The 25,033-nt window shown below is 42.9% G+C and overlaps 1 protein-coding gene across 5 annotated transcripts in view; it reads right to left on the reverse strand.

The window, feature by feature from the left end:
• Positions 1-25,033, reverse strand: part of DEPTOR (DEP domain containing MTOR interacting protein) — an 83,463-nt gene that overhangs the window by 42,655 nt on the left and 15,775 nt on the right. For all 5 annotated transcript variants that reach the window (XM_083824101.1, XM_083824102.1, XM_083824100.1 and 2 more), the window contains 2 exons: positions 5,443-5,621; positions 3,302-3,425 (listed from right to left, as the gene is read on the reverse strand). In XM_083824101.1, the coding sequence (XP_083680227.1) occupies positions 3,302-3,425; positions 5,443-5,621 (303 nt within the window). The remainder of the gene's footprint in view (positions 1-3,301; positions 3,426-5,442; positions 5,622-25,033) is intronic.

Raw genomic sequence — 25,033 nt, forward strand, 5'->3', positions numbered from 1 at the left:
GATACATTTCCTTTGGCATAGTCACATTTCTCTTGAAATTAGGCCTACAGACATTTTGATAAACAAGTTGAATATACTGGCAACCGATTTCACATCTGTGCATGAAGACTTTCTCCAGTTGTTGCCTTTTAATTACTAGTTTAATTATGCTGAATTAATATTTTCTTTCTCAATGCTATAAGCAAAGACTTGTATTACCCATGTGTGTAGTTCACTGCAGAACTCTTTCCGCACTAGTCTGACGTTCAGTATTGGATTTTGAGTTTAAAATGCATCCAATGAAACTGTGAAGGTGTTGCTAATGGGGATGTAATGAAATCAGAGTGCTCTGCAGACTGGCTTTGCTACTGAAAACAAGTAAACCCAAACAGCCCAGGTATGCAGTCTTATCTCCCGCGAATACAAAATATTTCCAGTGATCCAAGGAGAATTTTTACCAGCTTTGACTGTCACAGACCGGTTTTGAAATGCCATGTATTTTTAAGCTACACTATATTTAGCACTTGGGGCTGGTTCTAAAAGTTTCTGAACCCTTTAGATACGTTGCCTAGGAGCAACCACCTCATGAGGATGAGTTATATTTAGATATAGGTGCTGGTTTGGGTATTAACTCCTTTCCTTTTATAAACACCATTCTGCTGGTGTAGTGTAGGGCGAACTGGACACTAAAGCTTGGTTTGGAGATGGTTCTCCGTGCAGAGAAATGGGGATGGAAGCAGACACACTGGCAGACAGAGCTTTTCCTACCATGGCTCATTTCATGCAGGGGACTGTTATCAGCCTCACCAAGAAAAAACATGATTTTGCTCACAGAAGCTAAAAACTGAAAACAAGGTTGCAGTCTAGACACACCAATCAACTTCCCATAGCGTGGGCTATGCCTGAGGGAGTGTGTGTTAGAGACTAAAGGAGCAAATGCTGTGCTTCGTAAAGCACAGGAGATTTTGGAGATGGGCAATCCAACTATCTTTCCCAGTGTATCCAATGAAGGATTTTTCCCAGTGGCGTATTTTGTGTTTTACCCAATTTATTTTTGCTTTAATTAGTCACAGTCACAGAAATGACTCTTTGAGCAACCTGATTCAGTGGGAGGTGTCCCTGCCCATGGCAGGGGGGTGGAACTGGATGATCTTTAATGTCTCTTCCAACCCAAACCATGCTGTGATTCTGTGATCCTAAATTTTACACGGCAGGTGCAACAAAAGGAGTGGCATTTACAGTTGTTTTTTTATATTTCAGATTAACTGCTATTTCACCAAACTGCCCTTCATAGCCTCCTAACCTTGAAGACAGCATTTACCACCAGCTTTTTAACTTGGCTTTGTCCTGACACCTGGTACAGAGTTCAAGCGAAGATACCACAACCCTGCTTTGGGGAAAGCTGCAGAGCTGGCGAGTTGTTCCGAAGGCACTTCCAACAACACGCCCAGTCCCCTGGCAGCAATGAACAGAGCAGTTGGCAGCCTTCCCTTGTTTTGCTGATCTTTTGCATCTGCCCTCTTGTGCAGGGGAAGCAGGAGGAATAGGCAATGGCGCGGCATTTCGGGAAAACCCTGGGACACACTAGCAATAGGGGACTGTCCAACAAGGGGTCATGGCAGTGTTTTTAGCCTTCTGCTTAACACCTTCCTCTATACAGTTGTTAATTTATTGCAGGAGGGAAACTAAACGACTCCAGCCAGAGGACTCAGTGTCTCCCACCAAGAGGGAGTGTGGGCAGGATTCAGCCCAGAGCAATACTTGAAGCTTTTTGGTAAATAACACACCGCAACTTTTGCGTTACTTTGTAGCACATGCCAACATGCATTTTATTCACTCTGCTTGAAAGTGCCACGTTACAATCCCTACATCCTGAATAAAAATGTCATTAATTATAGATCGGGAAGTACGGTTAAGCTGCCTAGTTATTTGACGGAAGTAATCCAGTGGGATATTCAGTATCTCAGCACAATCATTAATTTCAAATCTTAATTAGATGTTCTTGGCTGAGGTTTATTTTTGCAACTGCTTTTGGTATAAGCTCTCTGATGCAGAAGCTTTGCAGACTGGAACAGCGAAGATTAATTTCACTCATTATTTAAAATCATAACTCCTGGTGAAGCCGTAGAGACGGAGTTGCAGAGAAATATGTAGCCACTTGTTCAGTATATTTTGATGTACTAAAGTTTTGGGTCTTGTGATTACAATTTTAGATGACCAATCATCCGGTTGTGGCTCTTTTTTTATAAAATAGAGTGAAAGGACTAAAATTTACACTGGGTTCTGACACAGGATGTGTTTACAAACCACAGACAACATAATATAACAAATGCAATTTCATTTTAAACAAAATCATAGAATCATGGAAACATAGAATCATTTAGGTCGAAAAAGACCTCTAAGATCACTTGGTCCAACCTTTAACCTAGCACTGCCAAGTCCACCATTAAACCGTGTCACTAACCACTACACCTACACATTTTTTGAAGACCTCCAGGGATGGTGACTCAACTATTTTCCTGGGCACCCTGTTCCAATACTCCACAACCATTTCAGTGAAAAAAACTTTCCTAATATCCAACCTAAACCTCCCCTGGTGCAACTTAACGCCATTTCCTCGTCTCATCACTTAGTGCTTGGGAGAAGAGACTGATCCCCACCTCCCTATAGCCTCCTTAAAGGTCATTGCAATAAGGTCTCCCCTGAACCTCTCTTTCTCTAGGCTAAACGACCCCAGCTCCCTGGGCTGTTCCTCGTAAAACCTTCACCATCTTCGTTGCCCTTCTCTGGACATGCTGCAGCACCTCAATGTCCTTCGTGTTGCAAGGGGCCCAAAACTGAACACAGTACTCAAGGTGCAGCCTCACCAGAGCTGAGTACAGGGAGACAATCACTTCCCTAGCCCTGCTGGTCACACTGCTTCTGATATAAGCCAGGATGCTGCTGGCCTCCTTGGCCACCTGAGCACACTGATGGCTCATATTCAGCCAGCTATCGACCAATACCCCCAGGTCCCTTTCTGCTGGGTAGCTTTCCATCCTGTAGGGCTGCCTGGGGTCGTTGTACCCCAAGTTCAGAACCAGCACTTATCCTTGTTGAAACTCATACTGTTGGCCTGAGACCAAAGTGCTACAAGTCAACATGGTAGGAAAGCAAAAGGGAAATGTAAAGAGAGAAGGGTTACAAAATGAAGTCACGTGATTATGCAGGCCAATTACTGCATCATTTGGAAATCTCTGACTATACAAAAATGGATGAACAAGTACCATTTGCCTCCTGCGGTAGTATTATTGACAGATGATGGATACTGAATGCAACGTACTTTTCATAGAGCCTTTGTCCTCTCATGAACACCTTCACCTCATTATCCAGCGGAAACGTCCCATCGTCTTTTCTGAAGCGGTAGAACAGTTTGACATCCTTGAATTCTTTATGCTCATCACAAACTGAAATGTAAAATGAAAAAAAAAATCTTCACAAGGATGCTAAAGGGTTGAGAATCCATTTAGCAGGTATCACCAGTGAACTACAAAGCAAGCATGAGTGGAGTCTAGCCTCCTGTATTTCTTAGCATACAGCCACATGCAGGTTTAATAAATGATAAAAGACTGAAGAAAACTTTCAGACAGGTAACAAAATTTCTAGCTGAGAGGGATCGGTGTTTGTCAGTTTCATAACTATAGCTATGAATAGCAAAAAAGCATCCATCTGGTAGATACCTGGAAAACCTTTTGATGTAAACAGTTTGTCTAAAAAGATACCAGTGCAGAGCAGCCAGTGATTTAAGGATTGGCAAACTTCTTAATGTTACTTATACCATTTAAACAATGCTGCAGGAAAGCTGAGTCTCCCTGCAGAAACAGTCAAAATCAAAGCCTTCTGCTCACTTAAAATTGTCTCAATCTCTCTGCCATGCCAGCTAGCAAATGGGAGGTACAACAGGAGCACACTGAGAAAAACTGAATAAGAATTTGTACGAGACCAGCTGATGGTGGGTTCCTGCAAATGCCAGAAGAGAGCTGCAGCAAGGGCGTAAATTGACGGGAAGGCAATCCCAAGCAAGGGGCTGTAGCAGAGCTGTCAGCCCACCTGCATGGGCTCACGTGCAGCAGGAGCTGGTACTGCTTGCACTTGATGCTGGTATTGAAAGGATGCTCTGGGCCCCCTGCAGAACCTGATTAAACCTACCTGACTTTGCCCTCTCTAACTTCACTAACAATTTCATTAACTTCAATCATAACGCATGAAAATTTTCAATAGACACCTGCTTTATGTGTAATACACACACACGTATATAATTTGTATGAAAGTTACAGTGTGCAATTGGATTCTGAGGTAGAAAACATTTAAAGGTTGTTAAAATTTTAAACAAGCACTCAGAAATAAAATATCTATTGCTCAATTAAATTAAGTCACTCAGGCATCCATGCAACTCTTCACTGACATTTTCTCAATAGAGGATTAAGTAGTCAGATTTGAATACCCTATAATTACTTTATTCTTTAACTATCTACCGTGAGTCCCAGTTTCCATAACAACCCAGAATTTTAATTTAATACCCAAGCAGAAGCTGTAGAAGTGGCACGCGTTCAGAATGTGCATTTCTTCCTTTAATTAAGGTGTTGTGAATGCATTGCTGATAGCAGCAGTATCCCTGCACACACAGTCACCCCTGCATAAAGTCAACAGTCATCTGTTAGCAGTTGCTCTATTTCCTATTAAAAAAGAAACAAATTGTACATTTTGTGTTTTTGAAATAGGTAATGATACTTGAAATAAAGGGCTTGAATCTTCTTTGGTTTTGTGCTTTCCAGCCTCTTTGTGCACTAAAAGGCAACTAAATGCTACCACTGATTTGGTAGCCTCCTTTTCATAAGTGTGAATTGTTATTCAAGACGCTAAATGGAACAGGTCTCAAACAGACAACAAGTTTAGGAGAAAATTAATCAGGGCACAGTCGGACATCTAACTTTCTTGCAGCTGTAGCAGCACAAATGTTTGTGCAGCTGGTGCGAGGAACAGAGCTGGAGAACAAATCCCTGCAAGAAAGACAACTTTTTTTTTTTACTGGCTGATTTTTCAGATGGGTTTTTCAGCTGGCAGGGGAGGACGGGGCTGTGTAGGGGGATCAGGGAGGGGAGGACAGCAGGCAGAGCCTGGTGGTGGCAGCAGAGGGGGCAGGATCCAGCTGGGGATGCTGGGGAGGCAGGGAAGAAGCAGCACGGTCTGCAGGGACTTCCCTCCTGTGCCAACATGGGGAACACAACTCTACACCCTGACTGCCTCTCCATGTCCCTGGGGAAGTGGGGGGACTTGTGGAGCAGAACCCTTCAGGCCAGATACCCTGTTCCTGGCAGGGAAAGGACCCTACCTGTCCTATACCTGAGAGAAGAACAGGAGTGGGATTTCTCTTTGATTCACAACAGCCAATAAAATTTAGCTGAGAAGTGATATTGCTCTTACCATGATGGATAATGCTGTGATCCAATAACTTCTGGACAAGTTTAATTGCTGTCTCTCGGTCGGAGGCCTCCTTATGGTCAATCAGCCAGTCAATCAGCTCTTTGGCAACAAAGCAGTTGGGATACGTCTTGAGGTGGTGCCTCCGGTCCTTAATGACCTTCTCCTCGTGCAGTCGGAGCCTGCGGATCGAAAATCACCCTATGAGTTTGGTGCTCAAAGAACCTCTGCCACCAGCAAAACTGGGAGAAGAGCTGAGCCAGTGTGCCCAAGCCTGGCTCACCCCGAGGGCTCTGCAGCTGTTGGACACAAGGGGAAAAGAGCCTTCCACCCATGCTGGCAATCCCCACAAACCGATTGGTACCATTTCAAACCCCACCCTTGGGAAAACTGGCTTTCTGTCCGGTGGAAAAGACTGAAAAATGAAGAACAGCAGAGCATATGAAGCACATTAAAATGCTTCCTGTCTGTCAATTAAACTGTCAATAATTTGGAATTAATTTTCCCACGTTGCCGCTAATCTGTTCCATGTCACTCTTTCATTTTGCAGTACCACCGCCATAGACTTTTTTAAACCTCATACATTTTTTTAAATGTAGTATCTGCATTGTTTGGGTAACTCCATTTTGCCTCCAGCTGCAAAAGAACAGCATTTATGATTTAAAATTTAGTCACAAAGCTGTTTCAACGCAATGTTATCTAGCACAAAAAAGTTGCCTCCTACTCTAAATAAAGGGAAACCTATTTCTTACTCTGCAAACTATTGGTAAATGCTGTCTATCTGCAACATTCCCTCATCATAATGAAAGCAAGGAGGCTGGCTGATTTTGAGACACTTAGGTCTGAATGCAAAATCTTGGCTACGTTACTAAAGGCCTTTGGGTCCTGCATCTTTATTTTTAGTCACTTTCTTCCAAACAAATATAATGAGTAACATCTGTATCAATAAATTAATGGACAGAGGTTTTTTTAAGTTGTTTAGCTTTCTGCTTTCTTGTTTATTTCTTTTTGTTTTTCGTTAATAAATTTATTCATCCCGTTTTTGCAGTGCCAGGTATGTACACAGCAGTTAAGAAAACACTGAAGCCACAACTCTTGGGCTCCTACCTCAAGCAGAAATATTGCCGTTCATTTCCAAGTGCCCAGGGTGCTACCATGTAAATACTCTCACCGACTTGAATGAAGTTCTGAGTGATGCTGTAATAACTGTAGGGGCAACAACTCTCTCTATTTTCTTTATAGCACAGCAGGGTGTTAACCTGGGTCACGGGAAGCACAGAGTAGGAGTCCAGCCATGAGACCAACTGGCCTCTCAACGTGATTCCAGTGTGAAACAATTATGTCTCTTTAGAACCAAAGAAAGGGAAAACAGTTGGCTGAAATTGGTGACGACAGTGTTATTAGGGCAGTAGACAAACTTCTACCTAAAAATAGTAGCAAAGCAATGGTTTCGTTTTGCAGCGTTCAGCCTTGAACTACAGCGGAATGTCCAATCCGTGATATGAATTCAAAACCAGCTTTTGGAAGCATTAAAAAATGAAAACTTTTTTATTAAAAACACTAATAAATCAGATTAGTATTCTGGAAGGAAATACTGGTAAATATCACAAGCATCGTGAAAATCTCTGAGCTAAAATATCTTTGCTTAAAGCATATTTTCCAGATGTGCTCTAACAGCTGTTGCCATACTTAGAAAGAAAAGCCTACACAGCTCTAATTATAGAACGGGTAATTATCAGTATTTCTGACTGAGCTTTACTTTCAAAATATATTTCAGGTTTTGCTAATGTTCATCAAGTCTTATGCCGCACAATAATCTAGAAAAACAAAGACATGGAAAAAGCATATAATACATATGCAGACAGCTCTACCCACCTTTCAGTCACTGCTCTACGTCTTAATGAATGGTGTTCATCTGATACAAAAGGGAAAACCTGGTTCTACGAATCCTTTGCACAAACTCCATGCTGGAGTGTGCCAAGAGGGGTACAGTATTCTGTAAATAAGCCAGTAGCCAAGAGAACCAAAATCGAGCACTTGTGTCTTAAATTCTGGCTGAAGGCCTTCCTGCACTTGGTAGTCTCAAGTATTTTAAGTTCTCTGTCCTGTCAAAAGATACGGGGTCCTTCTACAGCCTTCTTTCTTACGCAGAGCATTATAGGGTCTCTCTCAATACCCTTTTGCTTATATTCATGTAACTCATAGAAATTTCATTATCTTAACTGTCTCCACCCACTAGCTAACGTGGATCCAAATTTTCTAAGAGGTTACAAAATCATCAAGTCAAACAGAACATTACCACATAAAGCTTCAACAAACCTGAAAAAAATATTTATGTACAGTTTCCACATACAAGTGGGTACTTATTCTACGGTGTATAGCCATCATGTACATGCTGAATTATTTCCTGCTAATTTGTTTGAAATGAACAAAGAGGGAATTTGTTTTTCTCCCTTGTATGCTCTCCTGTCTGTCAGGCTCCCTCACCTCTATGAATCTGCTAAAAATCAAATTTTATGGAGGAGAAGTAGCTCAATAAATTGAAATTGTGCCTAGCACACAGTACAAATGTAACCACCCCAGATGAAGTTATTGGGCTTACATTGCAGTACATAAATCAAGTTTAGGCCAGAACTCTAAAAATGTGTCAGTGTTCAGCCATATTTATCAGGAGCCAAATCAAATGGGATAAAAAGGGGGAAAAAATGTAACAGAATGTGATTACACACTGGAACCAAGGATTAAGTGAAGTGGTAAATTCTTTATCCCTTGGCACCTGGAAATAGGCTTCTCATCAAAAGACCTCAATGTTTTTCCTGTAAGTGATGTTACTCACTTTTCATCAGCTAGTCCACGTTATGGCTGGAGAAGATATCACTTGACACTAAGCGCATTTCTCTCGCTAGAAGATGTTTCTCACAAGAGCTGCTCAGGAAAATTAGCTGCCTTACCAAACCTGAGCAGCCTGAGGGGAGAAGAGGCAGAAGAGAAAGGGTGAACAACAAGGGGTCATGGGGGAAACCTTCATTCAGCAACCCCTTGGACTGGAGCTTATCTCCAGAAAACAATCTTGTGTACACCACTACATCATCCGTATGTAATTCCCTGCATTATTCAAGGTAACATGCTGGGTTTTGCATTTGGGCCCATGGTCTCTGCTACCTGTGGGATATGATGTGAGAACTAAAGCATTTGAGCCATTCCCTGTGAACTGGAACAGGCACATGCAACCCTTTAATATTTACACGTTGATATCTATGGCTCATATTTGTTCTTACAACAAACAGAGACAGTCTGTATTTGCATGCATGCATGCCAGAACAGCTTTCTTGGGGCCTTGTCTAAACAGGAGTTGGTGCTAATGAATAATATGCGGGGACTCTTGCTCCAGATAAAAGTGCCTTCCTCCTGTGGAGTGTGGAAAGGGCTAACCTGAAGCACTGTGCTCCTGTTTCGCAGTGAATGTGCTCAGGGCTAGTCAGGAACAACGTTACTTGGTGAGAAGCCATTAGGCATTTTCTTTACCAACTGTCAGAAAAGTCATGAAAATGGAAAAATCTAAATTTTTGCTTAAGAAACAAAGAATCAGGACCTCATTTGGGAAGAAACTGCTCTCACAGCTACATGAAATTTGTGTTTTGTTTTCCACTAGGGAAAATAATGCTTTTTAAAGTCTGTTGCATCTTTCTCTGAACCAACAGGTAAGGATTTCGCAAAGGCAGTGACTGCACAAGAGCCTCACTTTGCTTTTAAAACCCACAGAAGGCCAATGTGCTGGCTGAAAACAGCACTGATTTCACTGACTGGACCACAGCTCAAATCTTTCACCCAGCTACTTCCCTCTCTTCAGTCTAGTAGTTTGTGCTTGGCTAACATCTACCTTGCAGAACACCACCCAGTCCTGATTTCTACGCATGAAAAGACAAAAAGCCTACTGCTCTTCTTGGTAGCTTTCTGAATAATTCATCTGCCATTCCCTGGTACATCCTATACTGTCCCTATATTTATTGTAGCAAAGATCAGTAAAAATGTGTAGGGAATAGTTTGGATCCTGACACCTAATGGGCAGCACAGTATGAAGAGGAGGCTCAGGGGAGACCTCATTGCTCTCTGCAACTGCCTGAAAGGAAGGTGTGGGGAGCTGGGGGTCGGCCTCTTCTCACAGGTAACTGGTGATAGGACCAGAGGGAATGGCCTCAAGTTGTGCCAGGGGAGGTTCAGGTTGGAAATGAGGAGACATTTCTTCTCAGAAAGAGCGGTCAGGTACTGGGACTGGTTGCCCAGGGAGGTGGTGGAGTCACCGTCCCTGGGGGTGTTCAGGGAAAGGTTGGACATGGTGCCTGGGGACATGGTTCAGTGGGTGGCATTGGTGGTAGGGGGATGGTTGGAGCAGGTGATCTTGGAGGGCTTTTCCAACCCTAATGATTCTGTGGTTCTATGATTCTATATGGCTTTGACATTGTGCTCTGCTCATTCACTTCTTTTAACCAGTAAGGAGCAATGATACACACACATATGCACACACACATGCAATCATACACACACATATGCATACATACATTATATATATGTTTGTACATATTTTTATGTGTATATATATCTCATACGTATCACAGAACGCATAATTATAGAACTACTTCTCTTTTTTTTAATGGAAGAATACCAGCGAAGAGACCATTTAAAATGGATATTCTTAGCAGAATTTACTAATTACCAAACAATGTACACTGATGCTGTAATTAGCCATGGCATGAGGCACGTCCTGCCGCAGCCGCAGCTGATGAGTCCCAGCACTCTCACACGGTACAGCTGCACTACTCCCTGCTCCAGCGCAGGCAGTTGGCTGCAGCGACCGTGTCCGCACAGCCCAGCCCCAGCCCTGGCAGCCAGGATGCATTCCACTTCTGCAGCTTTACCACCTCCAGGCGAACTCTGAGCTGAGCCACACCGGATCCCTTGGAAATTAATAGTGATGCACAGAAGGGAAGAGCACTGAAGGTGGTTTCTGCCATCTTCAAGCTCATTCACAAGTTTCATACATCTGGAATTTCTGTCAGAGGAGATTTACTTATTTCCAAGCAAAGCAAGTCACAGCATCCTCTGTGACAGGAATAAGTGGATAGAAAAAAACTTCTTGCCAAAGATGAGGATATTGGATGACAGTTAAGATCATGATGTTTCCACACCTCTTCTCAGATGACATCAGAGGTGCTGCACCAGTAAGTCGAACGTCTCCTTTCTATGGAAAACAGAACAGTTTTGTATCCTCCCAGAGGTCACAAAGTATGGCTTTTTTTCTAAAGGAGTTTCCTCCACATTTTTGCATGAGCTGTCTACAGCACGAGGTAGGTACTTACCAAAAGATGGCATTAGGAGCCTGATTCCCACTGGAAGTTAACACACAGGTCAGCTGCAGGCTCAGCTCATTACAGAGTAAGTGAGCATATGGCAATGTTTGCGCACATATACACACACAGGAAAATACAGAACGACATGAAATACTTAAGAATTATAATTCCCTTCACATTAAACTTCTGCCTTTTCACTGCCAGCATTAAAAAAAAAAAAAAAAAAAAAAAAAGTAGGTCAGTGATGATATAAACTTTGTACACAGAGGCAATCATGAAGGTACTGTGCAAATGTGATGTGTGTTGCTGGGACAAGCATTTCCAGATGGGCTTGCCAAGTCTCAGCTGAAGTGTCAGCGGTTCACTGCTGCTTGTTCCTCTTTCTATTTATGCTTCAGCTCTGCAATCGCTTAGTTCTGTTACTTGATATTCACAGGAGCTAAAACACCCTTTACAACACGGGGTCATACTGGAAATAGGATGAGGATATTTCTGATTTGGTATCTGTGGCAGAGAAGAAACTCTACCATCTGAAATAGGGCTCGAGAGGGTGTCTTCACAGAATCTCCGGTTATCAGTTCTCATCACTGTGTCTATCTCTGTTTCTTTTTGCCCACAGCCATGCCGTCAATGTGAGGAGATGCCAGAGCACAGAGCCAGATGGAGAGATCTCAGTCAAACCGCCTCTTGGCGCATGGAGGAAAGCCCAAAGCTTCCAAAGAAACGGCGATCCCACAGTGCTTCTGTGACTTCCAATGAGATAGCGGGGATGCCTCTTTTCTGAAGTCCTTGTTTATAAATTTGGAAGGTAATAAGGTCACTGAGCATGCCCAGGGATATCCTGAATACTCTCAATGCCCTACAGACTTGGCCAGGGGTCAAAGCAAGCTCTGGGGAGCAGACCCAAGCATGGAGCAGGGTCTAGGATGAAATCAAAATGACATCTCTTGGAGAGACTCTTTCCGCTCACAAACTCAATCCAGAAATATCAGACCACAGCCTCCGTGGTGATTACTCTAGACTGTGTGTCTAGGAAATGTGATCCGTGTGTTCGTATTGATCTGTCACAAAAGTACAGACTGCTTACAAAACCAAAGTTGCATTCTTAAAACTCAAAGGTGCAATTATCTAAGCTTGTATCTGGTCTTCATTTAAAACAGCACATCATAATATCGTTGATCTGTTTAAGCAGTGAATGCAAATAGGACCTTTAGACAACATTTACGTCAAGTTTTGGAACGTCTATGTAGGCATTTTTCTAGGGTTTGACTCTGTAAGGGAAAGGAATGTGTACAGTGGACTGCTGATGCCCTCCGCTCTTCTCTTCATGCTGTGATATACCCATACCTGACGGCAGTCCAACAGCATCACCAGATCTGAACAATATTTCTTCTTCTCTCTTTAGGGAAGCAGGGAAACTCAGCAGCTCACAAGGCTACAGTTCTAATGACACTATCCCCTCATGTCCACACGAAGCTGTAAAGCTGCTAATCTCCCCGCCTGCCAAGTCAGCCACTTTCATTTCACTTTTAATCAAAATATATATACAAACATAACTAATACTTCTGACTGCCCACACACTTTAACCTCGAGTGCCTCTGCCTCACTGGAAAGCATAAATCTATGCTTTACAAAGAAGAAAACATGAACTGCAGGCAAGTTCTTATTTCACCTGCCCCAGTCATAAGGAAAGTGGAAGTCTGCCTGCTCCACCCCAGCTGGGGTGGAAGCCCTCAAAACTCAGGAGCTCACAGTTTTTGTCCTCCACAAGCAGGTCAAATACAATTGTGTTTCTCATAGAATCACAGAATCATTTAGGTTGGAAAGGACTTTAAGATCATCAAGTCCAACCACCACCTAACACTACCAAGCCCATCACTAAACCATGTCCCTAATCCATGTGGATCCCCAAAAGAACCAGTCCATCGCAGTTTCAAAGTGCAGACCAGGAACCACAGGACAGCTGTTGTTACAGACATCCCTTGACTGGATTAATACAGTAACCAAAATCCCAACAACTCTCATGGACCTTTGCCAAAAATCACTCTCAATAAAGTATTTCACAGACAGAACAGAGGAAGAAACAGTGTAGGACTCCTGGAAGGTCAGTTAAAAAAAATAATACTGAAATCTGTCAGAGAATGTAGACTTGTTATCTCAGTAGCAAGGCTAGGAGAAGCAAATGTTCCTTTGAAATGCTGACTAGGACAAATATGGGTTAAAAAGCCTAAGCCCTACAGCTACAGCTACTACTGCTGTCACTGCCACTTGGAAACCTGGAGAGACCGACAGGAGAATGAGGAACAGGATGCAGGAGTGCAGGGCTGTGGCACTGGAGTCAGTGGGAGAGGCTGCAGCAGGGACACGAGGGCTCTGGGTGCCAGAAAGCACGGCTGGGCCATAACCTCTCTCTTGGAAGCACGTTGTGTCCTAAGGGCTATGGAATCAAACAAACAACAGGCTGATGTCCCTTAAACACCAAGGCTGAGGTCTCTTTTACATTTACCACAGGGAAAAGCTGAGTGTGATCCTTGCACTGCATGCAGGAGGTTTCAGACCTCCTGAGAAACAAACTAGGCCTTCCCACCACCCACCTCCCACTGCCCTAGGGAACAGCAGATCCGTAACACCCTCAGAGCCCAGCAGCACTGAACAGGCCTGCACTGCAGCCAGAGTTATTGCTATCTGAAGAGATAACCCAAGAAATCCACAGGAGAACTGAAATTAGGCTTATCTCGGGTGCAGCTGTGGTACTTCTCCCACCCTGTCAATGAGTGCCAAATAGTTTTGCTGAGACGTTTTATTGCTTTGGGTACCCACGATCCCAAAGTCCTTGCAGGCCCGGCTGCTCTCAGCCTGAGCACCACAGACCTGCAGGAGCTCTCCTCCAGTGGCACAGCGATGGCTCCCCTAAATTTTACCCTCCTCAGAGGGGCACCATCTGTTTGCACCCCTTCCAACATTTCCCAGCAACCCCGCTGAAAGCAAGTAAAAGATTTTCTGCCGTCATCATTAATAATGCTGCGGTGACATCTCAATTGCTTTTAGCAATTTTTCTTCCTTCTCCACACAAAACTCTAAATAGCAGCTGGTGAGGTATCCAATTACTGGGCTGTGTAATCACGAACGTCAGTAAGCATAAATAGCCAGTACCTGACAGGTAATAAAATGAGTAATAAAATACTTACTGCTATGTACCACTGATAGCGATCAGAATGTTATATTCGGGCTATGATTCAAGACTTTTTATTCACTTCCAAGAAATATGTAGGTTCATCTTAAAATTATTATAGAAGCAATACTCTTTCACTATGTTGTATTAAAAACTTCCCACTTTGTTTGTCTCTTCATGTTCTAAATGAATAGCCTCCTTTTTCATGTTTGGTATAACAAGGTTTTATTTTTATTTTGAAGGAAGCTGTGAAAGCACTAACTGAAAAAATACTGAATAGAAGAGGCACTCCATACTGAAATGCTTTAAATAAAAATAATCTTACTGTATTTTGCTACTGATTCATGCTTTTCTATCTCCTATGTCTGGCAATCCTGCAATATTGCGATATATAGGTTGCAGCTCTGACAGAAAACATGATTTGAGTGATTTTTTTTCACTGTCACCCAGAAGTCTGTTGAAATCCAGTGGTTGACCACTGAATTATAAAATAAATCTGCAACTGATGCAAATTTTTAAACACAGAAAGGAATGATTCATTTGACTGGATCACCCAAAAGTGATTAAAATGCAACTGGATGACCTTCACAATGCAAGAAATTAAGATGCAAGTACAAGTAAGACTATAAAATGCAAGGTCATGAACTAACAATAAAAAGTTCTGCTGAAAACTGTGAACCTGGAAGCTGAAAGCAAGTCAGAATAAGAAAAAGTTGAATATGCAGTGGATGAACTGCCACCAACTACAAGCCATCGATATTCTGAGACCATGCGAAAACCAAAGGCATTCCTAGGTTGTAGTAACTGAGATGTTTCCAGGAATAATGGGAAGCTATTCCTGTCATCGTACGTGATATTGCAAGATATCATCTAAGTATTGTGTGTTGTTCGTGCCATCCTCATTCAAGAATGATAAGTCCAAAGAGACACAGTGAAGCAGTGCTGTGCTGGCAGAAGAAAAGATGAACAAGTCTTGGGAGCTAGGAAAAAAAAACACACTGGCCTGGGAGTCTAGCCTTACCTAAACAAAAAGTAAGAGGAACATAATTGTGCATATAATCTTTCAGGTGAGTTAAAAGCCAAGGGCAAGAAAAAATACTTAACTGATGTTGAGGGATGCTAATGTTAAAATTAGACAAAGTTTTGGAGCAAAATTTTCAAATTGTTACTTGAAGCAAGACTCTTCTAACTTTTAGAGAAGTGTGATAAATACATTAAAGGCTTCTGTATTACAGTACTCTGCAGAAGACCTTGCTGCATTTTATAATTGTAGGACTTACAAAGATTTCTGTGAACAACCTTGGGAACATTATAGGTAGAAAGAATATCAGAGGCTGGCTTTTGAATGCACTATACCAGGATTCACTGACTTTTCAAAGCCCTATTTCAGCTGAAAAAAAAAATAAAAAAATAAAAATCAAGTCTTGCGTTGTTTAAATTAAGCAGAAGTGGTTATGCAGACAGAAACCATCTTGAAAAGGCTCGTTAAAATTTTTATTAGTTTCCAGAAGAGACAAAGGTACCATCACAGAGGTTTGGCTTTCACATAAGAAAGGGCATGTGGTTTTGCTTAATGGGCTGATAGATGCAATTAGCCTTGTAGCACATTAATTTCTAAGTGTGTAATGTGAAGTGTGTATGCAGGAGGGTCTAAGAGTATTTGTGTATCAGGGAAGTATCTGTGAGATAGCGGGGGAGGCAGGATCTGTCGACACCAACCCTTGTAAGGTAACTGCAAAGTCAAATGATAATAAGGCATCACGTAGTTTTAATTCCATTCTTGATGATGCGCAATGATGTGAATGCAACGATATTCAATAGACTAAGGAATCCAAATACATGGATGTAAAGCACAGGAGGTTCTGGCTGAATATGAGGGGGCACTTCTTTACTGGGAGGGTGACAGAGCACTGGAACAGGTTACCCAGAGAGGCTGTGGGGTCTCCTTCTCTGGAGATATCCAAAACCCACCTGGATGCCATCCTGAGCAATGTGCTCTAGGTGATCCTGCTCGGCTGGGGGGTAGGACCAGATGATCTCCAGAGGTCCCTTCCAACCCTGGCCATTCCGTGATTCTGTGAAATGCATATTTTGGGGTATGTAACCATGCATGATTCACAAAAATGTGTTTTATTGTTCTTAAAGAATAAACATGTTTATTCTTAACACGGTTTTGCTTGGGAGCGTATTACTTCCCCATAAATCTCTGACACCTGCCGTTCTTCATCCGCTTGCCAAAGCACACGAGCTGTCAGTATGACAAGAAACGTCCACATTTGTGAACATGCTTTCTTGTTTTTGGAGCACAGTACTACTTCTTTTCCATTTTTACTGTGCAAATATACACCGGTCCTTATGTGGCTGACTGGAGGGCAGGTATTAAACTGACCTGTCACTAGTTTATAGTTAACACCAAACTCATTGTACATTTTCCAACAACATCTGAGGGATTGTCACTACAGGCTTAATGATAAACGTCTGTGTCAAAAAACGGCTAGGTGTCTGCTGTGAGAAAATCCCATCAGTTGGCCAGCAGCACATACACAGGCCAGGGGTCAGGTCTGCATCCTTGCTCAATCAAAGCCTAGAAGCGAGGAACTGCCATGGCAGAGGATCACTCTGCCAGCTCCACAGCCCAAATCTACATTTGGGTAAAGTCTCTGTATGTCTGTGCACTGTTGGCTTTCCTGCCTCCACGTACTACACCCACTCATCCCACTGAGGCCCAAATCTTTTCCGGTTTGCAGAAACTTTCCAGCCCTCACCTGAGATCTTGAGAAGCTACCACAAACAGCCCAGCTGTACAGTCATCCTCACCCTGCTCTATTTAAGTCTGGAATTTCTCTCATTTTATATAGTGGCATATGATTTTTTATTTTATTTTATTTACTGAAATAATATAAAGTATGCAATTATTAAAGTAAATAAATCAAAACGGTATAGAAGCCTAAGTAGACTCACGTTACAGCCTTTTTCAGTTCCCTTAAGTTGTCATGTTTGCTTAAGAAAAACATTGCTTTAAGTGTAAAATATAAGCCAGTATGACCTTCACTGCCAGCTGGAGGCAACAAAGCAGTATAATCCTAATTAACATTCTGCTCATTTATATATGCTTTTCTTAAAGAGAAACCTGTAACATCCACTAAGGCTTGATAGGAAGTGACAAATGAAGAAGAAGAAATGAATCTCCTTCTCCAGAGAAAAATGAAAAATGTTTCGGAAAACTATCGATTGCTCCAGAGCACATTAAATTAGCTCCAAATGCATCCCTGCCAAATGGCAACAATGATTTTACTCAACAATTTGGCAATATAACATTACTGCATTTATTTTTTAAACACAGAAACGATCACTCTCTGACACAAATGTTTTAATGATAAAAAAAGTCCTATCTGCTTTAAATCTCTTACATTGTCTAGGCCATACAAACATGTAACGTGAACAATTATGTTATATGAATTTAAGGGGATTAGTCAATGGCATGCGGATACTCATCCTTAAATTCTGGCATGCTAATGAAGAACTTCATCGCTAAGGAAAATGTATCAATAAAAATACATTTAAAGACTAATTATATTCAAAGGATTTCACTTTTACAAAAATCCCGGGAATGGTTTCTTTGGTTGAGCTCAGGGTTTTCTACATCTGATATATGATATGAAAAGATACACAGCTGCTGCATAACCACTCCATGAACAGTTCCTTCTGTCAGTCTGCTATCAAGGAACTTGTCATGTTTGATTAAGCCTTGTTAAACGTTCACAAGTAGATGAGCTTTGAAAAGATAAATATTACAGAAGTGTTTTTCCCCTGCTCTTAAAATGAAATGGAAATTTTTCCTTTAAAATAATATGTAAATAAGGAGCCCAGAGAACTCCTGCTTGCTCCACTGAATGGCCTGCTCCCGTTGCTGGGCCATGTGTTTGCCACTTCTCATTCTAGGCAAAATTCTCTCTCCACACATGCAGAAAGCTCAGTGAACAGGTATTTATGTGCTCTGACAGTAAATTCAAACTGTGACTTATTATTGCTTTAATAGCTCAGAATGTGCATCCTGATCCTTACTCACCATGTAACAGCACTGGCTTTACATACAAGATCAGCCATAGCTGAATGCTGGTACAATTAGATTACAGCAATATGGTCGTGTTTATAGAATCACAGAATCATTAAGGTTGGAAAAGCCCTCCAAGATCATCTGCTCCAACCGTCCCCCTACCACCAATGTCACCCACTAAACCATGTCCCCAAGCACCACGTCCAACCTTTCCTTGAACACCCCCAGGGACGGTGACGCCACCACCTCCCTGGGCAACCCGTCCCAGTGCCTGACTGCTCTCTCTGAGAAGAAATGTCTCCTCATGTCCAAGACTCTGTGTCAGGCCTAAATGTGAATCCAGAAGACATATTGATTGTTTGGGACAGGTTTCACAAGGGCAACAGAACAAGAGCAGGCAGGAGGCCAAGGCCTGCACTGCGCCTTCACGCAGACTCAGGTATTCGCCTCTCGTCTGCATAAATGGTCCAGTGTTGTGTGTTATTCCTAAGACCAATTCGTTTATTCATGAAAAGCGGTGACATCTGTCCTGAAGAAAGGCAGGATCTGCAGGCAGCCAGGGTGTGGTGCCTCCTCAGACGGTAGGAACGACCACAGTCGGGCAGGTAGGCCACGGGCATCTCTCACCACAGCCACCCTGACACAAGGAGGCATGCCAAAAAGCCTGCCATGGTTTAGTCCATTCCTCACCCTGGATATCAAAGCACAACACAAACACTGCCAATTAGGTCTTACTTTGAATGTAATTACAATGGGCTTTCTGAATGCAGAATTATGCAGGATTTTGGTCCACATGAACGTAGACTGTGCATATACGAACTGCTGAAACTGCAGAAGGTTTGTGGGCACTGAGAACATGAAATTACTGACCAGGTTGCCAACACCCATCTGGGGGTGTTTTCCACAGGTCGATCATTTTCTGAGGTGAAATAATGATTTTTTGCCTGAAAAGATGTGCTGTGTACAGCCTTCAGCCTGCAACAAAATGTCACAATACCAGTCCACTGGATGTTTTCCCCAGCCACTGTACGTTTAAGGAAATTTTTCTTTCCATATTTATTGTGTTTCTCCTGAACAGTTTATGCAATCCCTTTTTCTTCCTCCTTTGCCCCAGTAATGTGTTTCCCCAGAGAAATGCTGTTGCTGGCCTCGTACAAACTCAGATGTTCCATATTCATCAGAAAAGGAAGCAACATGAAGCACAAACATATTTCATGTGAAATTATGTAGAATACACTGTTTCAGCTGGTGTTGATTTACAGATTTAACAAAAGAGAAAAAAAATCATATGCAGCTCTTAATATATTAGTTTGGAGCAGCTCTAGCCCCTCTGCAGCCAAACAGAGTGAATGCAAGCAATTATCTTGCAAACACCACTGTTTGATTCATTAGAGTAGGCCCAAAGTATAGCATTTGGAAAAACCACTACTTTATAGAAAGCCAAAATGACTGGATTTTCCCCCATTATGAAGTATTTTGAAGGATGTAGGCCTTGCTGGATTGTGATAAAGCAAAACAGTACAAAGAGAAAGCATCAAATCTCATTGCTTTGTGCATGTTTAATGTAATTATTTAAAAAAATAAATAAAATCAGGATAATGATGGTGCACATGACCAATCTATTAATATACCCTTCACCACATATGTAAGGGCAAAGGAATACATCTCTTCACCTTCCAAACAGATCATCGGATGAGACACGTCTCTTCAAGGGAAGAAAGTGTTAACAGCTCTAATGCCTTCCTTCCCTTAAAGGGAGACTGCAACTCTATTTTCCACATGCAAAGTCGGAGCCACGGGACTATGGAAAGATAGGGATCTATTTATGCACACAGATAAACAGCTGAATTGGGCACTTTGTACACCACGTCTATGTGAGACGACCTGAGAGCACTCTATCTACTTGTCTCGTCACCATGCAGGCAGCGAGAAAGGAGGAGCAGGTGGTTTGCCCTGGGATTACTGTTCCGCTCGTAATGCCAACATGACATAGCCAGAGTGATTTCTGGCACTGAAGTGATGGACTAGTCTTCCAGCATCTATTACTCTGTACACAACCCCCATTCTTTTCTCTATTCTCACCCTTTGAGCACTGATATAAAACCTGAGTACAGCCTAAGTACATGCATTTTGTTTCTTATCCTAGTTTCTAACCCCAAGTTCTTCATATATTCTTCGTATTCACTTCAGAAAGCTCTCTTGGCAGTGGCATGAGTTGCAATGTTGGCACCTCATGAATCTCACATGATCTGAGGAAAAAATCCTGGCCTAACTTAAGACAGCATGGCCAATGGAACCACGTTCTCACCTTCACATTCATCATTAAAATCCAGTTTGGGAAATCAATAGATATCAAAGGTTCTTGGGCATTCATTTGGAAATAGATATATTTCCAGTCCTTAAATTTGCCTGAAAAGCTGGACACTGGTAAAGAAGTGGTACTGTCAACCACTGCATCAGTTGTACAAACCAACCTAGCTGATTTTGCACTGAAGAAGTTTAGGAATTACTCTCACAAGCCCTCCCACCAGTACAACTGAGTGGGTAATAACCGCTGGTTATCAGCCAGTAACAAAATCTTGATAGTATCAGTCACCACAGCTAAAATCACATGACATGACACCACGTCTTCACAAAACAGAGAATAATTTAGGTTGGAAGGGAGATCTGGAGGTCATCTGGTCCAACCTTCATTCAAAGCAAGTCAGGTTAGTACAAGTTACATAAGTGTAAATCTTAGGTCAAGTCACAAGTTGAGTCAAGACTTGAATATCTCTAAAAATGGAGAGTCCAGAGCTTCTCCAGGTCCCTATTCCAATTTTTGACTTATCCTCATGGTGATTATTTTTTTCCAGTTGTCTAATTATACATTCCCACGCAAATTGGGCTCACTGCCTCTTGTCCTATCCCTGTGCACCTTGAGGTGGACTCTCCCTGTCTTTCCTACATTCGCTCATTTACATAGGTGCAGCCAGCAGTAAGCCCCAAATAATTCTCCAAATTGTATTTGCATAATTTCTTTCAGAATTTGTGCATCATAACTGTACTTTTAGCTTCTTCACAACACAGTCTTGCTCTGTTTCCACTGACCGAGTATCAAAATAGCAATTTAAGCTAGCAATTGCACTTTCCACATCCTACTAAAAATAGATTAATTTCAGCTAGAGGAAAGTATAAGTTAATTACCTCCTGAGCATCAGGAAACAATTAACAGCTTTCTATTATATCACTGTGATTTCTAAGCTATACAATTTTACACTTCTGCAGAAAAGGATGTGTGATTATCAAGAGAAGGATCTTTTCTGCAAGAAACGAAAGGAAATTGTTCTACTGCAGACAATTGGCACTATAAATAATGCTTTGCTAGTATCTTTTCAGAAGTCATTTCCTTTATTTGCGATCCTAACGTTGAGTGATGTGTTGGCCACGTGCTGTCAGATTCTCTTCCCAAAGTGGATCTGCGTAAGTGTTGGACTCTCGTTCCTCAGACAAGCTCTCACAACATCAGCTTCCTGTGAATGTTCTTGCAGTGTTCATGTGAATTAAATTAAAAATCATTGTTTTTATGAACCATGTTGTAATTATGCCCCGAGTTTGGTTTGCTTGCTACATCAGAGCCGAGAATGGCTTGTGAAAACACAAAGGAATACGCAGGCCTGCTGTAAGCAGCCCCGGTGCTTTGAAGACACAATTAACAATGTGAAGACCAACGGATACAACAGAGGAACACTTCTTTTAACTGCTGCCAATAAACGCATTTGGCCCAATATGCAAGAAAGTAGTGCAAACACAGAGCCAGCAGATTGTACAGCAATTCAGCTGAAAAGTAATGGGAACATTATGGCAATATACCAGTTTGGGCAGTAGCTCTTAGTGAGAGAAGCAGTGAAATAAACACACAGAAAACCCAATGACCCAAGGTGAAAGCCCTCTGTGCTAGATGGCAGCTGTGCTACTGAAGGATGGGAGAATCTCCCCAAGCCAGGTACATTTTATAAGATCCATAAAAGATAAATATGATAGTGTTAGTCCTGCTTACAAGCAGAAGAACTTTGGTCTCTGCAGATTCCTCCTGCAATGCACCTCTAGGACAGCCACAATCCTCCCCCAGAAAGTTCAAATTCTCTTCCAAGTTCTCCTTCCCTATTATCTTATACCTCAAGGCTTGTTCTGCGCTCTGCCCTTGACAAATATTGTCTTGTCTGGCTCTTATCTAGCTGGAATGTCCTTGAAAAGATAATTTCCTCAGCCCTTCATCTCAATCACATTGCCCATTTCCCCGATTCCTTGCACTGCCTCCTGCTCCTCTTCTGTCACATCAAACATTATATAACCATTCTTATCTTCACTTTCAAGCTCCCACCTTTGCTATCACCATCTCTCAGGCACTGTTGGCTTTTGCTCTCACTGGCCATCTACCTCTAGCTTTGCCATTACGTTTTAAACCTTCAACCAAGCAGCTTTGTGCCTGTTGCCTCAGTACATAGGAGACACCCTCACCCAAACATCCACAGAGCTATCTGGATGTAGTCCCACAAATCCTGCCCAGCATTGCTGTCATCTCCACCAAAAACCTTGACTGCTAAGCAGGTGGTGTGCCGAAGCTGCACTTCTATCACAATGACCAGCACTGATTCAAAACAATCATGTTGTCTTCTGGGCCTGTAATCATTTGCTATCTCTTTGTTTTACACTTGGACTACAGAGAATTTGGGAGCAAGGCCATCTTTCCATCTGCTGCATGGTGCCTTGCAATGCTCTGGGATGTGATCTTGGGGATTCCCATTATAAAAGGGTTCTTTATTCTTTGTAATACCGAAAACCAGCAGCATGTGACTTTGGGCAGCCCCACTGATGAGACAGGCCAAAAGGTACATTGTCCATCCAACTGACAGCGTATCATGCCCAAGGGATGTCTGTCAGCTGCAGGCTTATGTCTGAAGTATACGCATCAGGTATGAAATCTCTCATGTCCAACAAAAGTTCTGACAAACCAGCCGGAGAACCTGAGACTACAGAGTCTTGAAGCATATTAACATTTTAAGTTTCAATTGTAAGAGAGGGCTACTACCAGAGACTGCACACGTGTTGTTTTTTGTCCGTATAAAGATAGGAAAATACAGTCCCATTGTGATTTCAGGTACATCTCCAGGTTCTTTTGGAAATGAAAGCTCTGTGCAGCCTCCCAGGCTGGTGGGATGCAAACTTGCTCTGCCCCATAACCCATGGGAGTGTCCCACGGGCTCCCAGTCCTACCAGAGCAGCATTCCAGCTCTGGGCCCAGAACAGAAGCTATGCTCTAACAGGCAGATGGATCCATCTAACATCTCTGCCACCAGAAGGAGAAGGCCTTATTCCCCTTTATACTTCCTCTTTGCTCTTTCTTTCTCCTCCATTTATCATCATTGTACAGTCCCGATCTCTCCCTTGTGCTGGCTCTGGCCCTCTCTGTAAATCATTTCAACTCACTAACCAGGCAGGAAACAATCTTCGCTCCTTGTTCTGCCAAGCCATTAAGTTAAATGAACTCAGGGAGAGGTTTGATGAGTTCCGGAGATGGCACAAGGTAAGTAGAAGACAGATAGCCAGGGAACAGAAGACAAAAAGGGTGAAAAGGGTCCCCTGGTCTGGCACAGCTGTATCATGGTTCAACCTCATGAGAAGTCTGTTGGACCGTGGGGTCTTTGGAGCTCCTCACCCCTGGCCCCAGGCCAGGTGACCTTTCTCCTTGCACTGTCATTGGCATTAGGACGACACCACTGTAACCTGGCTGAGCTCCCCAGACTGCTCACCATGGGGTGAGATAAGCACTACAGCAGGCCCACCAGCAAAGCAGGAGCCCAGCTCCCCTGCCCTTTTCTGCAGCAGCAGCCAGACACACCAGCAAACGCTGCTGTAGGACCCACAGCGTGACCGATAGCCCCTGGTGCTCCACATAACCCAGAAAGCTCTCCTCTGCCTGCAAATCCCTCTGCCATAGCTGTGGTACCCCATGTAATCGCTCACACTGTTGCAAGGAAATGAAGAATTACGGCCTCACTATGCAAAAGCCAGCTTCTATGTTTGCTCTGAATTAGCAAGCACAATCAGGCATATTTTTTAATTATTTGTAAATGCACCTTTGAGATCTGAGCGCATTTACTGGATTGAGGCACTCATAAGAAACAAACGATGAAGACTGTAAAATTACAGGGCTGGTAATTAACATGGAGGTCGCACTCTGCAGCAGCGCTGTCACACAGGTAGCACTGCGGTGTGCTGCCCATATAAACTGCACAGCCCAAATTTCAAAACGTCTGAAATGCACACGTCAGTGTTTGCCCCTGTTCGTGCACTACACCCTGACAGGAGCACGGAAGGAAAGGTAAAAACCTTGAACAAGAAATAAACCTTGAACAAGAAATAAATGGGTAGTTGCTGGGCCTGTCTGATAACACGTGCATCAAGCATTTAAACCCAACCTTATTTTTACAGTCTTCTGTCAGAGTCGGAAGTTTTGAGGTGGGAATCAAGCAAATATCTGACCCATGTTGTGTGTAGGAAAAATTAGGCACTGTGAGGGTGGCCAAGCAAACCAGCAGTGGCTGCTGCCCTGTGCCACGCATCCCTGACCGCGCGTTTCTGTCTGGCTCCCTCACTGGCACAGGCCTGACCGCACGCCAGGCCTGTTAAGAGAGTTAAACTTTTCTCGCTTGGCTTCAGCTGATGCAGTTCCCTGAACTTCTGATCCCGTGAACGTCAGCGAGAAGTGCAAGGGAAGCGATAAGAGCAGGGCAGCAGCGGCCTGCAGTTAGATCTGCTGTATCAGAAAACCACAGCCTTAAACCGTAGCGGAGTGAAATGGTGTAAGCTGGTTCCCCCGCCCGTACTTCTCCAGAAAGGGCTTTTTTGTGGTCATGCGGTAAATCGGTTTGTAAAACTGACCCAACTGAAATATCACCCATCAGAAAGCCCTGCTGATCACTGCCTCGGTGCAGGTCACCCTGTGGTGATGGTCCAGAGGTGCTTAAGCCAAAG

This window comes from Anser anser (assembly GCF_964211835.1).
Source record: "Anser anser genome assembly, chromosome: 2".
Taxonomy (NCBI): domain Eukaryota; kingdom Metazoa; phylum Chordata; class Aves; order Anseriformes; family Anatidae; genus Anser; species Anser anser.